The sequence below is a fragment of the Daldinia childiae genome (assembly GCF_008694065.1).
Source record: "Daldinia childiae strain JS-1345 chromosome Unknown Scaffold4, whole genome shotgun sequence".
Taxonomy (NCBI): Eukaryota; Fungi; Ascomycota; class Sordariomycetes; order Xylariales; family Hypoxylaceae; genus Daldinia; species Daldinia childiae.
Genome location: NW_022984645.1, coordinates 1961712 through 1978323, shown reverse-complemented (window position 1 = coordinate 1978323; position 16612 = coordinate 1961712). Strand labels below are relative to the sequence as shown.

General features: G+C 43.3%; 3 protein-coding genes across 4 annotated transcripts; 2 read left to right on the top strand and 1 right to left on the bottom strand.

Annotated features, from left to right (window-relative positions):
• Nucleotides 1-3387: 3387 nt before the first annotated feature.
• On the top strand, nt 3388-4266 carry GL218_04850 (uncharacterized protein; the record flags this gene model as incomplete). Its single annotated transcript, XM_033581480.1, has 1 exon — nt 3388-4266. One exon carries the CDS (start codon nt 3388-3390, stop codon nt 4264-4266), a length of 879 nt encoding a protein of 292 aa, XP_033435189.1.
• Nucleotides 4267-7839: 3573 nt separating this feature from the next.
• GL218_04849 (putative peptide transporter ptr2) lies at nt 7840-9904 on the bottom strand (the record flags this gene model as incomplete). Its single annotated transcript, XM_033581479.1, has 3 exons — nt 7840-9347; nt 9407-9559; nt 9625-9904. The coding sequence occupies 3 exons, from the start codon at nt 9902-9904 to the stop codon at nt 7840-7842; spliced, it is 1941 nt and encodes a 646-aa protein (XP_033435149.1).
• Nucleotides 9905-12433: 2529 nt separating this feature from the next.
• GL218_04848 (putative SWI/SNF-related matrix-associated actin-dependent regulator of chromatin subfamily A member 3-like 1) lies at nt 12434-14138 on the top strand (the record flags this gene model as incomplete). 2 transcript variants are annotated; one of them, XM_033581477.1, is made up of 7 exons in its annotated part: nt 12434-12625; nt 12676-13289; nt 13348-13461; nt 13526-13595; nt 13649-13778; nt 13831-13861; nt 13925-14138. In XM_033581477.1, the coding sequence occupies 7 exons, from the start codon at nt 12434-12436 to the stop codon at nt 14136-14138; spliced, it is 1365 nt and encodes a 454-aa protein (XP_033435147.1). The 2 variants fall into 2 exon arrangements, with proteins under 2 accessions (XP_033435147.1, XP_033435148.1); XM_033581478.1 differs by lacking the exon at nt 12434-12625 and having other exon boundaries at nt 12910-13289.
• Between the last annotated feature and the right edge of the window lie 2474 nt (nt 14139-16612).

Here is a 16612-nt window from a genome sequence, read left to right as displayed (position 1 = left end):
AGATTCATGGTACATATGATCTGAATTGTTGGTGTGCGACACACGATGCAAGGCTATGAGTTGGCCTCAGCCTCCTGCCTACACGATGCCTACACGAGTGTGCGCAACTCCAACCAATGTGACTGAAATTCTTGAATCACGAAGCACCAAGGCAAATCTATCATTATGACCGTTTAAGAAAATTATATATATCAATTTCAAATGCGCTATAGCGTCAAATACAGTAAAACTTCGGTCGCTCGACCTCAGCCCGCAATAATATGGATGTGCCTGTGTTCGCTATCAGCTGCACCGTATTCATTATCAGCCTGGTCGCAGTTGGGCTACGTTTCCATTGCAGGATATTGACGAAAGGTATTGGATGGGACGATGGGTTTATCCTGATTGCTGTTGTTCTGGAGGTTGCATTATTTGCGGTCTCTATCTATTGTATGTCAAGTTCTCACCTTAGAGGCGGCTCTGCTAACCTTTAATTAGTATGGAATGGAGGATATTATCGTGTTTCGCCAGACCGAATCGACAGGGGTATTCTCTGTGTAAGTATATTTATTTGAGGGTTACTTAAATCCTTATGAGATATGCTAATACATTTATACTAGATACTCCTTGTTTTCGAATCCCTCTATTTGACTTCCATGTGCTTCACAAAACTCAGCGCCATATATTTATACATGAGAATATTTATCCATAGGTCGTTCCGAGTACTCTGCCTGATCATCAGTTTTCTCATATTACTGGCGTATATATCAGTATATGTACAAGTCTTCACCCTTTCGGAGGTCGCGTCAGACGTCTGGGGAAAGCCAGTATTCGGTCACGTTGTGGATAATAAGAAGATCGACATTGGAAATGCAGTTTTCAATGTAATCACAAATGCCGTCGTCCTACTTCTACCCATACGGCCTATCTGGACGCTGAAGATGAGGATTAGGTCTAAGATAAATCTGACGATACTATTTGGTCTGGGAATGTGGTAAGTTAGCCGTCCGATAAATTATATGTCACAGGAATTAATGTCAATCCCAGCGTCACTGTGGTCTCCTGCATCCGAATACACGCTCTTCTACGTGCAGACAAGTCTATAACGGCTACAGTAGTCTCCTACGGCAGTCGTGATATGCACCTCCGTGTCCTAGAGCCTGAATTAGCCATCTTCTCGCTCTGCCTTCCTGTTCTGCGTCCATTCTGGCTCAAAGTGCGAGAAAGCTACGGTTACGTTGCGGAGCAGCTTCGCAGCGGCTGTCAGTCTAGTAAGCTGGCCCCGGGCAAGACGGATGATGAGGGACATCTATTAGATTGGGAATCAACCTCCAACACTGTTACCAGCATCATTACCGGTACGCCGACAACGCCAGTAGCTGACATAGGCGTGTATGACTTACTTAAACAAAAGTCTAAGTCTCTATTCTCTGGAAGCTCAGTGCAACGACCGAAGCCTGCAATTATAAAAGTAGAAAGAACTTAGGAGGTTTCCTACTTAGCAGCTGTGGATTCTCGCTGATGTTTGCTATTAGCGATGCTATTTGTTATGCTTTAGTATGTACCTAATTAATAATATTTATATTTCGTCTACATTGAACATGGCGTTGTGGATGGTTGGTACCTGGGTATATTCGTTGTCGAGTACTACTACTCGAGGTATAGAATAGTTGCTTCGGTAATGAGGGCCATGGTGAAAGGTTATTCCGATATATTGTCGATTTGTACCTCAAGCTTACTACCGTTATAGCCGTCTTCCTTAGCTCCGGCGGCTAGGGAATCTACTACTCAGTGTTAAGACGATAGGCCATTCTAAGAACAGGGTGCTAATATGATTGATTCTTAGAGTAGTAGCCCCTAACAAAAGTTGAAACGAGGTGTGAGAGGAATTCTTAAGTTAATAACAGTTAAGATATATATGAATGCACGATGTCAACCAATCTGGACGAAATTTGGTGCAGTAGTTTTGAGTGGATGATATAATATATCAACCCCCATTCTGGTTTTATCCTAAGATAGAACTAGATGACTAGCTTGATCGAAACTACATAAAGAATCCACTCTACTTCTTAATTTTATCCTTGTTAGACTGCCATTCGTAACCCAAGTCCCTGGGCCGGGTTTTAGTTCGCTAGTTCGGAGACTATCTACTCATCAGGGCATAATATCGGGACAATAAGACAGCATGCATTCTTTGGGACCGCGGCTTGTCAGTAGAACAAGAGACTGGTGTTGCCTTCATCGTCGGGATTTCCCGAAATCTAACTAGATTGTAGATGAACTCCACGATCCGAGTCCCTGGTACGAGACCGATAATGCTGGCTACAACATTATTACCGTGCCATGTTACGTTAAATTACGTGAACCTAGTGTAAGATATACGACATCTACCTCGGACTAATCCTAGAACTGACCGAATCGAGAAATACCAAAGGTATTTTGATTAGTGATATCTGAATCGATCCGTGCGGTGATGGTAAGATACGAGTTTTGATATGACCCAAAAGACACATTAAATTTTTTATAATACAGCTACGTTTAAGATACAATTTTCTGCTTTCATAAACCCTTAAGTATTTTATAAACCTCGGCCCTTGTCTTATAATATTTGAACCTCACGTGTGAGATCAAAGCACCCCTGATACAAGGGTTATCCCGATATGGTCTCACCCTAGAGTAAATCACTACGTACATAACATGGAATGAAACCTGATCTGTCTGAAGACCGTGCGTTACTAGTCAGTGGGTTTATCTGAAAGCGTATCATTTTCCTTAGTCGCTAATCTAGGAATGGACTTTCTCCTCATTCATCAACGAAACCGGCCAATGAAAACGACTATGCCGGCACATTTATGACGCTAAGCTTCTTTTTCTTCCAGTATGTTGGACTTCGAGCAACATTAATGCGCTTCGATGGATCCAGACATTCCGAGAGCCCACTATGTCAGGCGAGGGAAGTCTGGAGAACTTACCATGTAACGGCCTCGGCGTTGAGGCGGCGTTCGCAGAGCAAGCTGAGCGTAGAAAAAAATAAAATAAAATCAGGTGATGGAAGTGGTTCTGGAATCCTGATAAACGTTTGGCTCAACGGTCGAGTGGAACTACGTTTATTTCCTCGCTACGCCGCAAATTTCATATCGCTTCTCCAATGACTGCGGCACAATTGAGTACAACAAGGATATTGATTTCTTTCGTAATATACCTTAACACGGAGTTTCGCGATAATTATACGATTTATCCTATGGATACGGTGTCTAAGTGAGAGTTAGGCAACGGTCCGGCGGTTCCAAGACTTTATCATACAATCACAAGGCCACACTAGCCACGATGCGCAGGGTCATATCTTCGGCAACTACCAGCAGTAGCTGGCGGAGTAGAGATGTTACATTACCTATAGGTAGTAGGACGATGTCTACCAGTAGCTGGACTACAGAAAGCGTATCGGAAAGTGATGGCTTGTTCTTTACCTCGCTTAATTCTCTTGCGCCCATTACGATCGTGATGCTACACGTCTTGTTGAGCTCTCATCTTGAATGGCAACATTGTTGGCCCAAGCTTTCCGAATACCATCTTCTCATACCCGATTTACCGGAGCACTCGCGCTCACGTCATGTTAAACCTTTCTCATTCGTCTTAGCTGCTGATCTCGTGGCCCAAATAATCCGGGAACATGCTCACGACGGACGGGCACATCTCGTTGGATTGTCAACGGGTGGATTTATAGCAATGGAAATAATAAAACGACATCCAGATGTTGTTATGAGTGCCTTCTTGTCAGGCGCTACTCCAGTCAACGATTTATGGAAGAGCCTAAACTCCCAGCCGAAGCTTGTACATATGGGGCTATCGGTTCTACTATATAGCCCGAGAAGCTGGTTGTTCAAAGCAACAGGATGGGCCCCGGAGTATCAAAATGAAGACCTTGTGAAAGAAATTAAGCGAAATAATAAATCACAATTGTTCGAAGCAGGGACTCGTGATACGGGTAATTGGAGCAGAGATGACATGGTAGAGGTTGGAAAGAAAGATAAAAGGATCGCCCTGGTCGCCGGAGGCAAGCAGGATAATGTCGAGGGTATGCGAGAAATGGGTCAGTTATTGGAGTCATTGGGCACAAACGAAGGCAGGGGGTCCCGCGCGTTTGTAGTAAGAGAAGCTATTCACGCGTGGAATTTGCAGGATCCTGTTCTGTTCGCTAAAGGGATACGAGCGTGGGTTGAAAAGACCCCATTACCATCGGTGTTTGAGCTACTCGAGCCACAAGTCACCATGATAGAGACGAAATAATAGCGAAAGGACCATTGACATTAACGATATCGAATCTAGCCGAGTCCCTAACATCAAATCAAGTATGGACTTAGCTGTAGCTTGATTTTGGTTGACATCACCCGACCAAATTTTAGTAGCAAATCAAAACGCAGCTTAGCGCCCCTATATGGGCGACAGTGTCGAGAAGACGGTCGATACATTACGATGTAGGATAGTTGGATTAGGGTAGTTGACCATCGTTAACTACTTGCTCAACTCTCGCCATAGTCGACCTACTCACCACCCCCCCTGGGTACCTATCTGGTAGGTAGTCAGAGTTCTTATCCGTCAAATCCAGTTAGAGCTTTATAACAACTTTCATATCATAGATACCCTATTTATAGAACCCTAGCATATCATCGACATGACACTCAGATAGAAAATAAATCGATGATACTGAACGTACCGACCGAGTCTTCGAGGAATCGGAAATGCCTCATGATCCCTTCCTTAACATGATTAGAAAAGAAAGCGATTATAGCAAAGCGTTTTGACCTGAGCTACCTAGTACCTCTTTCATGAACCGAAGCTTATCTATAACGTGTTTCTTGAACATTATTCGCATCCGAGACGTAACAGAAGCTTGAGACTCCCCTCTGTACATCGGCTGCTCTACCTCGTCTGCGCGAAGACATATCTCCACGGTATCGTGGTGGTAATCTCCAAATTCACATATAACTTTCACCAGATACTCAGAGTCCTTGGATATCGATGTACTTTTGCTTTCTTCGGCATTATCATCCGATAAATCTAGTAGTCTCCTCCGTACGTTTCGTAAGTTATTAAGTTCCCCTGTCGCTAAGTCTTCGATGTTTAAGATCGTCTCAATAGGCTTCCGTAAAGCAATTTATATGATAACAACACCCAAGCTATATACGTCGTACAATTTATAGTAGAGATTATTTCCCCTGCCAAACTGCGTGGAGATGCTGATAAGTGTCAGTCGATGGACAAAGGGGGGTTTCCCAGTCGTTTCGGGTATGTCGCTTAGTCGGGAAAGGTCATAGCCTGTAACGTACGGCGAGCTAAGGTTTGGTTCAATAAGTCCCGTGTCGAAGAATATAATATTGTCGCTTCTGAGTCCCTTGTGCATCCAGTCTATTGTGTGGAGGCTAAACAGATAGTCGCCAAGGGCGTTGGAAAGTGATGTTCTCGTCGTTATGGTTAGCTTCGGGCAGCTACTCAATAGGTGGCGAAGCGTTACCAGGTTCGAATCTCCATTCGGTCCAGGGTTCTCAAAGATGATCCCAAAGTCTACTTCACCTAGCTCTCTTTGATATTTAGTATAACCTAGACATCGAGGGGCTCGAAAAGCCGGTGGCATTTCCTCATGGAGCGGGTTTGCCACGTGCTTCCGTGAATCACTAGAAGGCTTTTCGGACCATTCAATCCAGACCTCGCGGCTGTTCCATGCCGCTATCACCCGCTGTGTCTGATCATATGGCTCAGCAGACCGAGGATATCTAAATGTAGAGAAATCCAACAAAACATTAGATTTGGTTGAATTTGGAGATCCACGAGTTTCTTGAGGCTGGTAGAATTCAATGTGGCTCGTCTTTATTTTTGCTAGACTTTGGAAATACTGCCTTTTCAACTCATCGGATCGGTTTTAATCACCGCAGATTCAACAAGAGAGGTTGGGTGGGAAATATAGGAGGGCTGGATTGCGATTCTATGACGTTTAACAATATACCAACTCAGAGCTTCAACCAAAGCTTTTTCTTCTGTTTTCCCCAAGAAGTCCGCTAAGAAATGAATAGAGGTCTCTAAACGTATCTAGGAGTATTTACAATTCTTCTTTATCAATGCTCATACAGACCAAGGTTTCAAGCCTCATAGCTTCTCGCAAGCATCACAATACTAAGACAAAACAATTCAAGTGAATCATATCTGTATTTAAAAAGAGGAGTAATTAAGATATTTTAAAATCAAAATAACCTAGTGTAGGTTTTTATGGTTTACATTATGTTCATCTTAACTAGGTACTTTCCTAGTAAGCTTTTATCGCTAACTATTCACTCATGAGGAAGTTAAGTCTATTAACCAAATCACTAAAACTGTTCATAGGACGTCTGCTTTCGTAGTTGGACCATTCACTAGAGATAAGTTTTCTAACATACCTACTAACCAACCTATTATTAGTAAGAAGTTATGGATAAAGGACTGATGTGTGCCTAAGTCGATAGTCTAAGAACATACGCTAATGTCATGGTATATGTCAGTTATGAGACGAAATCAAAGACAAAGGCGCACCATGAAATTGAGCCTGTCATTCCTTAGTTTGATTTACGGGTCGTCATGATGATAAACCATGATTCCTGTAGTATCAAACTCATACACAACACCTTTTTAAATCCATCTTCAATCACAATGGCAATCTCGCAAGGAAACTCTACAAGTAAAATTGCTGGATTGGCCCAATGTAGCGAAGGAGGCACGGCAAGCCAACAAGCTAATTCAATTGGCTCCGGCAGCTCATCTACTGCTGGAAAGGTAACTAATCTAGTTTAGTACCTGTACTTCTAATGCAACTCATGCTAATCTAACTATTTCCAATCGTAGGCTCCAGGCAAGCGTTGCCCAAAATGCCTAACATCGGGTTCCGTAATATGGGTTTTCTCTGGGCGTGACTGCCCATACTGCGGAACTTACATCCCATAGATTCGATTGCAAGGGGGATAGGGGGTCATGTATTCTGCCGATAATTTCTGAGCTGTAGGGCAGAAGCGAGCTTGCTCAGGTGATACTTACACGCCCGATGACCCAAACAACAATTCTAGTTCTCTGTGCTATCTACGTTCGTAGTTAATAGTTAGTATCTGAGATGTTTTGCTCACATTATCTTCTCTTTTCGTTAATAGTACAGATGTGACTCGAGAGTACTGAAATATACTTACGGTATATGTGTCGTATGTTATATATTGACCTTGCCTATCAACAATATGAGTGAGGAGGGGAGTCCTTATATGTACCTAAGGTATATATTCCACGCCAAGACACCACGCACTGTACCCGAAAGTAGTCCCTCAACCACTCATTTCAACAGAGAGAAGGGCTTATCAATCCACTAACGAATGATTGTCAACTACCATTCATTATAAATGGGCCTAGCGTGAGTATGACTGCGGCTGCTTGATGATTCAAGGCCAAATACCTATATAACAGCTACGTTTCGAGAAATCTTATGCAGACTTAGAACCGAGGTTATTTTCCGTCATGCTATACCTGGTGGCGAATCCGAAAGCATACCTAGGTATACATGTATTGTTGTGTCAACTGTACCCGCTATGACATGAGTTACATACTTCAGTATACCGGTTAACTAAAGTATTCGCGCCATGAAGGTATTAGGAGGTAAGTTAGATTTGGAACTCTATATATTAGGTATCACTTATCAGAAACCTATAGATTTTATATATCGTTAACCGAGAATGGATGGTAATAGTTATTATGATGTTAGGTAGTAAGAAATAGCTGGCCCACTTCGCACCCTGGGTATTTTATCTTTAATATAGGATACATAGTGCAATATGCAAGTGGAATGCCCTTTGATTAAGGGGCCTTATCTAGTCCTTGGGCGTGCCGAATTTTCTCCTGTTCCACTTGCGCCGCTTCGAGAGCAGCGAAATCTACATCCTGAGTTTGACTTCCCTGAAACAAGCTGTCAGGGAGTGCATTCAGAGCTTCCTCTTCGCGATCCAAGCTCGCGAAGTTGTACCAAAACCCAACACCGCCCAGGGCTGAGATAATAGCAATCGTCATGTATAACCATACGAGGTTGGGGTCAGTAGCGAGAGGAACGAAGGCCTGGCCAATGGCAGATGCGAAAGCTTGAGAGAACCAAAAGATACCAGTGACAAAACCTCGCATATTCTTCGGCGCCTTCGTGAAAGCATACTCGAGACCGGTAATCGACGAGCAGATCTCAGCCAGTGCCAAAATGACATATGCAGGCGTCTGAATCCAGACTGACAGATTAGGTTTATATAAAGACTCTGGAGCATCAGCTGGAAGTCCGAGATGCGCCCTGCAGTCATCGACATATCCGTAACCATCTCGGCTTCGGCACGGGCTTTGCATATATATGTAATGTTGGATAATAGCGGCAACCGTCATCGCTAAAGTTCCCAGGGCAAAACCGGTCGTGATTTTCTTGATAGGGGTAAAATGGATACCAGCGCGTCTCATGGCGGGGTAAATCAACTTGTCGCAGATAGGGATGAAGATTAGTAGGGCGAAAGGATCGAGGTTGAAAACCACGTCGTTCGGCACTCCTCCAAGATGCATTGTTGCAGCTTGGGAGACGAGGTTATTGTTTAATTGGTTATAGGAAAGCCAGTAGATCGGATACCAGACGAAAACGCTGCAAGCTTTGAAACCACGGCGTACCTCATCGACCCAATGGTCATCAAATGTCATCCAGGCTGGGCGCTCGGACTCAGGTATATTGCTCGGCTTAACCCTCTCGAAAAAACCGGGCTCACGAATGTGTTTGATAGTGGTGATAGGATTTAAAGACCAACGCCCCTTCATCGATAAACCAACCAGGGCGATTGATTTACTAAGAACTGAGCCTGTTGGTGGATGACGAACGTACTTGGCCTTGAAAGCAACCAAGACGATGGGGCAGAGAATGAATAGGCCTGTAGGCAAAACAAAGGAGAGCCAAAACCCGACATACTTCTCGGCGTACACCATCGCAATAGAGCCAATCAATGATCCGACATTGATGAAAAAGTAGTATCGCATATAGATAATAGAAATTGTCAAGACGGGATCGACTACGACGCGTTCGCCGCTCTTTAAAGTCTTGACAATAGCTCTCGGTTGCGTGCTTTCATACTGCTCAGCGATCATAGGAGAGATGTTAGCTTTGAAAAGACCAACACCAATTCCGAAGAAAATCAAGCCGACAGAGAAACAACCGAGCGCGCCTCTCGGATTAGCGATCACTGGCGGCAGTGCTGAAACGATGAGAATAATATGGCCAAACAGAGCTACCACGACAGCAACGTGGATTGTCTTATATTTGCCCCAATATGTATCGGCCAACCAACCACCTATAACACAAGAGTTTAACGTCAGCCATAATTATATTCGATGCTATAATGTCACTTACCAAGCAAAGGCATTAGATAAGACCAGAAAGAATTGAACAGCACTAAACCGGTCGAAGCTTGCTGACCCTGGTCAAGAGCACCAGCTTGTAGGTCCGTGCCGCCGGCTCCGGTGGTAGAACCGGTAGGGAGAGGTTGCGAAATGAAGTTGACGACTATCCAATATTTAGTTAAATCCGGTATAAAAAATCGGAAACGTAGGTAGCTACAGTAGACGTACAGACAGCAGTAGTTCCATAGTAAGCAAATCGTTCGCAAAGTTCGATAAAAGCGATAGTGTAGATAATCAAATTAATAGGACCTTTGACTCGACGTAGAGTATCGAGTTCTTCTTTTGTGGGATATTCCTCGCCATTTGGTCCACGGATACGATCATCTATATCTGAGCCCAGACCCGAACCGGTAGATTTGAGATCCGACGCAGGCGGAACTTTTTCCTCAGCAGTAGGAGGGCTATTGTGGGTGGCCACGGCGCCGTCGCCGGTCGCGTCGTTCGCCATGATGAGAATGCTACGTAATTTTTACTACTCGATGACTTTTCTCCCCCAAAACCGAAACCACCAAGTCAGGACAATTGTAGTAGTAAATTAGTAGAATACTGCTCTAAATAACATCAGAGATGAGCCAATCCCCAGCAAGAAATATCACATGAAAGGAAGGATTGGGGGATGCTACGAATTATATGTGGCGCGAAACAGTGGAAGAAAGTAAAACGGTAAAAAGTTCAGCTCTAATACGTATGAATCCTACACCCTTTGTCATTTTGCCCCTCAGTTTCCCTATCAGCATCACGACGTTACCTACCCAGATCAGACCGATCAGACCGTTCAGCATCCAGTCGCCTAGTCGAATGAGATGGCAGCAAATGCTACATAAGATCCTTAGCTAGGCTATCGTATGGTGATCTTACCCCGTTAGGTGACTCGCCTGTCGGAATCATAAGCCGCCAAGCATGAGTAACCTAGTCACACCACTATGCCGCTTTGCGCCATAACACTTATCATTGGTCTATTCGATATTATGATGCTGACATAGCCAATAACAAAGCAATCGTTTATACTACGAACCAACGAGGAAGCTAGACGTTTACGAAGGAGGGTCTAGAATCGACATCTTGGCGGCTTGGGGAATGCTAACCTCTTCCAAATACAAGAAAAAGACTACTGCAACCAACAAAAACGAAACCTACGATCATATATATAGTTTAGTTTAATAGATTCAGTAATTTACAATCTGATTCGTATCTCAACGCCGCTCATTATACAGTCCACATCATGCGAGACATCAGCGTTGGGAAAGGTTGGTGCCTAATCACGTCAAGGTCCCCATGCTTGATACAATACGTTTTATCGTCAGCATAATTCAAGGTCCATTTACTACAAGACATGCCATAGGTTTAGGCAGTCGTATCGTTTATATCAACTGGGTTAGTTTCTAGAGGCTTTCTGGAACGTTTTTAAGCACCAATCTCACCACAACTGCGGTTTATGTATCGCATCCAACACTTAGAATGCTTACTGCGACTCTACCTAACCTAATACTCGGCTCACGAGATCGCCTTTCGGGCCGTCGCATGCAAATACTTACAGGTACCCCGGCTGAGAGTTCAGCACTAAGTTCTCATCGAGAGGTAAGCTTCGTATAGTGATGCGGGGTATAGGACAGAATACATGTTCATTCTAAATACTGCCTTGTGTTCTCGGTGAATAAATGAGGAAATTGGTCCTAGAAATATGCAGATAAGTAGGAAATCGGCTGTCTAAGACAGGTACGGAATATTACCTATTAAGGCTCGTGTTCCTACGCCGTTTGATAGCACTCCTCTGCTTGGCGTAAGATTTCAAATCATCAACTCATATGGCGATCTAGGTCTTATGAAGAATCCCAACTCTACGAGCTAAACAATGAATGAGCTTCAGACCTTTCCCATTCATCATATTTGCATAAGCAGGCACTTACATGTAAGATAAACGTTTGGTCAATAGATTTTTCAACGTTAATTTTTAAACTCGCCTGGAAAATGGTCGGTGCCATGGCCAACTCAAGGCTAAAATCAACCCCGCGTTTTCGATGAAACGGTACGTTATAAAGTCTTGAAAAACGATGTAATATATTAACCTGACAGCACCTAATTTTTTTTTTTACGTAGAAGCTTTAAGCTTTAACTAAGTCACGGTAAGTTAGTTTTTAGACTAAAATAGTCCCGTTATAAAGCGGAACGCGGGTGAAACCAAGCTGCCGCGTTTTGCCTTCCCGCCTCTACTGCTATATGTCCGTCTAACGGCCCTCTCCGCTTAAAATCGCCGATAATGCGGATCTCTGTTCTTAGGTCATTTGGCGGTACTTTCCTGAGTGCAGCTAACTACATAAACCAGCTTAGGTACCAGGTAACCTTAGGTATTTTATCAGAGCCAATCACCTGGCAGCACCATAGGTATACATACACTAAGCAAATGTCAAGGCAGATTGGTGTTGGACTTAGATACTATATCTACGGCATTATACGTCGCATATGCTCCATTTGATTAAATTTTACCAAACACCCACCCAACAGCATCAAGTTAACATACCTAAACAACTCAAAGTGATGGATGATGGGTGATGGGTGATGCTTAACACCCGAAAACACTCATAAAACGTAAGCTGCAATATGAGTTATATCTAGGCGTATAAACCATTTCTCCTTTTCAACTTTCCTTTAGCAACAACTCTTTAGGTACCTACTTATTTGCCTATATTAAATAGCTATGGATAATAAAAACAGGTCTTGGAATCTGCGATCTACTAAGGTAGGCAGTAAGCGACCAAGTCCCACCCCAGCCCTCGAAATTCGTAAGGTAAAAAAATCCCGTACGCAGCCACGCGACAATGATGTGGATGGCAATATTCCAGACAATGAGTCGCCATTACCTGTCTATGAGGACGCATCTTTCCAAATACAAGATCTCCGTTATAGCTACGGGAATTCGTCATCCCAACCACTCCTCATTGACTCCCCATCCCCGCCTTCGATCCAACATGATATATCAATGGGTAATACCTTAGTTTACGAACATGCAACCACACTCGACGTCTCCTCTGAAACCGGCGCACCCCAAAGTGAGCAGTCAGTGTTCAGTGAACTCCAAGCCAATGAATCTCTGCCACAAAACGAAGCCGAGTCACTCTTAACTGAATCTGGGAAGGATATATATAGCGATTATGACACATGTTTCGGTGTTGTAAGCCACGTCTACCCCAAGATCCTGTCAATATTCTAACAAGTCGCAAGGTGCTGGCAGTACCCACATCTTCCTTTTCACAAAAGGATACAGCTCACTCTATACCTATAAATCTAAAGCCATTTGGAGGTACTCTAATGATTTACGAGCAGGACTCTAATGCATACGCCGGTATCTTAAACAATTGTCAGCTTGTAAATGCATTTCGTCAAATTCGCCTTAAAACGGATGCCACGCTCTTCATCTCCGAGAAAAGGGGCCTTAGAGGGATAAATAAACGTAAAATGAAGAAAAATGCCCCCATCAAAGCAACCCGAGACTACAGCATACGAATTGTAATTTATGGTCTGAGGAGTGATAAGGAAGCTGCTGGAGACCTTCTTTCAGATGTTGGTTGCTTTCTACAGCATCCTTATGCTGCGGAAGTCATACCTGGAGTTCAATATGACAACCCCCATTACCTTATTCGCCCTGACGCTGAAATGCCGAAACTTGAGAATTTGAGCCTAGACGCCTTAGATGATGATCCTACCCATACTGAGATAAGAGATGAAGTGAACAAAGGTTATTTTCTACAAATTATTGAATCCGCCGGAGCGGATGGGGGAGCAGTAACAGGGGTGAATACGTCATCAAGTCCACGGCTTCGCACACAACTTATGGGGTAATGGCATACTTCTTCGCCTTGATAATAACGATGGCTAATACAGGAAATTATCTAGACATCAGATTATGGCGCTGGCGATGATGCATGAAAAGGAAAGCGGCCACATTGAAGAGCCGATGTTCCCATCGCTTTGGAGAAAAGAAGTTGTTAAGAATAGCAAAAAAGTGTAGTAAGTGATTCTAAGGAATACCTAGTTCAAGAAGAACGGTTTGGTGCCTAACCCTGACTTTTAGTTATCGTCATACAGTCACGGGGTCACTTGAGCCCAGGCCCATCCCAGCTATGGGAGGAATACTTGCTGACGTATGTCACCCTTGTACCTACTATCGGTTCGAATACTGATAGGATTAATCAAGGATATGGGCCTTGGAAAAACCCTAAGCGTGTTGGCGCTGATCTGTTCCTCTTTGGATCTTAACCCTACAGTGATAGATCAAGACCAGAAAGCAAGACACCAGGGAACACTTATTATTGCACCAAAGTCAAGTGAGTTTATGCTAAGAGGCATGATATTATAAGATACTAATGAGAAAAAAAGCTATATATAGTTGGATGGACCAGGCCTCAGAGTAAGAACTTCTTCGGGTATTATTTAAATAAGGACAAGGACTTACAATATGTTGGCTCTCTAGACATATCCATGAAGGACAGATACGAATAAAGGTATATCACGGCTCCGGTCGAGAGAGCCTTGCCAGCCAATTTTGCAACACTGATGTTGTCGTCACTACATATGAAACGCTTCGCTCTGAGTGGGAAGCCTCAGAAGGGATACGTCCTCTTTTCTCCTGGAAATGGCTTCGAGTTATTTTGGATGAAGGTGAGCAAATTCTTGTGTATATCTAGCCTTTCCCTCTCTCGACTAAGCTCACTGCAGCCCATCACATTCGCAATCGTTCAAGAAAGGCTTTCCGGTCAGTTTGTGACCTCGTAGCTCGTTGTCGATGGTGCTTAACAGGAACACCAATTCACAATTCCCTCGATGACTACGGCGCCTTGGTTAGCTTTATACGCGTCTTTCCGTTTGTTCAAAAGTCCAATTTTACGACCTGGATTGCTAAACCCGTGGAGGAGGGGCATAAGTTTGGAATCGAGCGTTTCCGAGGACTTATCCGAGCAACGTGTCTTAGGAGGACGAAACAGAAAACTTTAGAACTTCCCCCGCGTTTTGAAAGGGTACACGAAGTTTATCTTCATCAAGAGGATCAGGAGTTATATGACGTATATAAGAAACTCTGCGTAGAAAAAGCTGCAGACCAAGGGGGTCGATTGGGGGGTGGCTCATTACCCAAAGGCAAGGAATACAACATTTTATCACTCATATTGTATTTGCAGCGAATTTGCGATCACGGAGAGCAACTTCTGCCCAATAAGGTAACAGAGAAAAGGATAGGGGCTTCGGGTTCTATCTTGGATTTGGAAATGCAACAACTTTGCTCCCTCTGCGGGGGCGAAATTGACGACGGCGGCTCTGGTACAGAGGAGCAAGATTCCATATGCATCAATTGCGCAACTTCAAAAAAGGGCCCTTACAGTTCTGAAAGCTCTATTTCAACCAAAGTCTGTTATCGACCCTCGGCTAAGGTACTGGCATTATTGGGGAATCTAAAACAGGCACAAGCAGAGGACAGCACCAGGCCGAGAAAAAGGTATGTTCCAATGAGCTCACTTTTAGAGAATACGGGGTATAGCTAATTAAAAATAGTGTAGTATTTAGCTCTTGGGTTAAAATGCTTGATTTGGTTCAGCGGGCATTCCATCAGGAGCAGATCGTTTTTCAACGCATTGATGGGCATACTAGCCTAGAGGGACGCCGAAGAGCCCTACAAGAGTTTAATGGCAATCCTAATTGCACAGTGATGCTAGCTACAATCGGTAGTTCTGCAGAAGGGTAAGTAGGTTAGGTATACCTAATGAATTATTTTTTTTTATTATCAACCTTTTTTTTAAGCTAACGTACACTTTTCCAGAGTCAATCTCACGGTTGCTAGTGTAGTGCATCTACTAGAGCCTCATTGGAACCCGATGATACTATGGTTGCAGGCAAAAGTAAAACTACCCTGTCAGGTACCGCAGAATACGCTAGACAAACCACCATACTAAATCAGTATTAGTTTGTCAAGGGTATTCGAAAGATACATTTGGCAAAAAAATGATGAAAATAATTGATGCACCAACGTTCTATACACTTTTAAAAATAAAATTGGTATCAAAATAATCATTGAAAGGTCTAAAATATGATATTTTGACTTATAGATGCCAAAAGTGGTGAATTTTCTAAATTTGTTATTGTATATGTATGAGTATGCGTTAAACTCTAATAAGTAAAGAAATAGCAACACAGGCCACCTTTTAGCGCGTAACTTAAGGCAGGGGTTTTACTTACCCATATAACCATAGTAGAAGCACAAGCGGTTGATCGGGTTCATCGCATAGGCCAAACGCAAGAGGTCACAGTTATTCGATATATCGTCCCCAACTCTGTAGAAACGGTAGACAAACCCTTTAACTAGCCTATTTTTGAACTCTTCCATTACTAATATAAGTGGCCCTATCCAGTATGTCCAAGATGTGCAGAAGGAAAAAATACAATTAATTAGTCGGGCTATAGATGCGAATAGCATGACAGATGCCGATGTAGAATACAGAAGATGGGAGGTAAGATTCAATCCTAATCACGATTCTTTTCAAAATCGATTTACTGACGTGTTTATAGAGATTGAAAAAGATACTAGAATAGAAACACCTGTCACGTAGTTATACGGACTAAAAGAGGTGAAAGGACGGGTATTGATTGCATAAAATCTAATGATACAATTATTATTTTTTTTACAAACGCTTATCCTTATCATACATGTACTTCGTACCTAACCTAGATGAGTGTTTGGACGACACGTGATCGAAGGTCACGTGTTGAGATGTACTTAGGTACATCTGACAGTTCTTTAGCTTTATCCCGTATACTTTTGGTCTCTTCAAGAAGCTCCTTCCAAGTCTTCCCTAACCATCTATAAATATCTTTTGCGCCCGGTGCCCGACGTATTTTCTTTAATCGCCTCCTAACGCTTGTCCCTTCCCTTCCTATCTCCGGATCAGCGCCGTTTAAAAGAAGAAATCTGATCATCTCAGCTCCCCCAGCGGAGCTTTTGCTTACGGCGTATTGAAGTGCAGTTCGACTTTTAGGTCCTCGTCTATGGTTAATATGAGCGCCCTGCTCAATCAAATATACCGCCAGAGTAGTTGATAAACCAGCTTCTGCTACATATTTCAGAGTTCTATTGGCCCAAATATCATCCAAAAAAGGGGCGATCCCGGAGTCT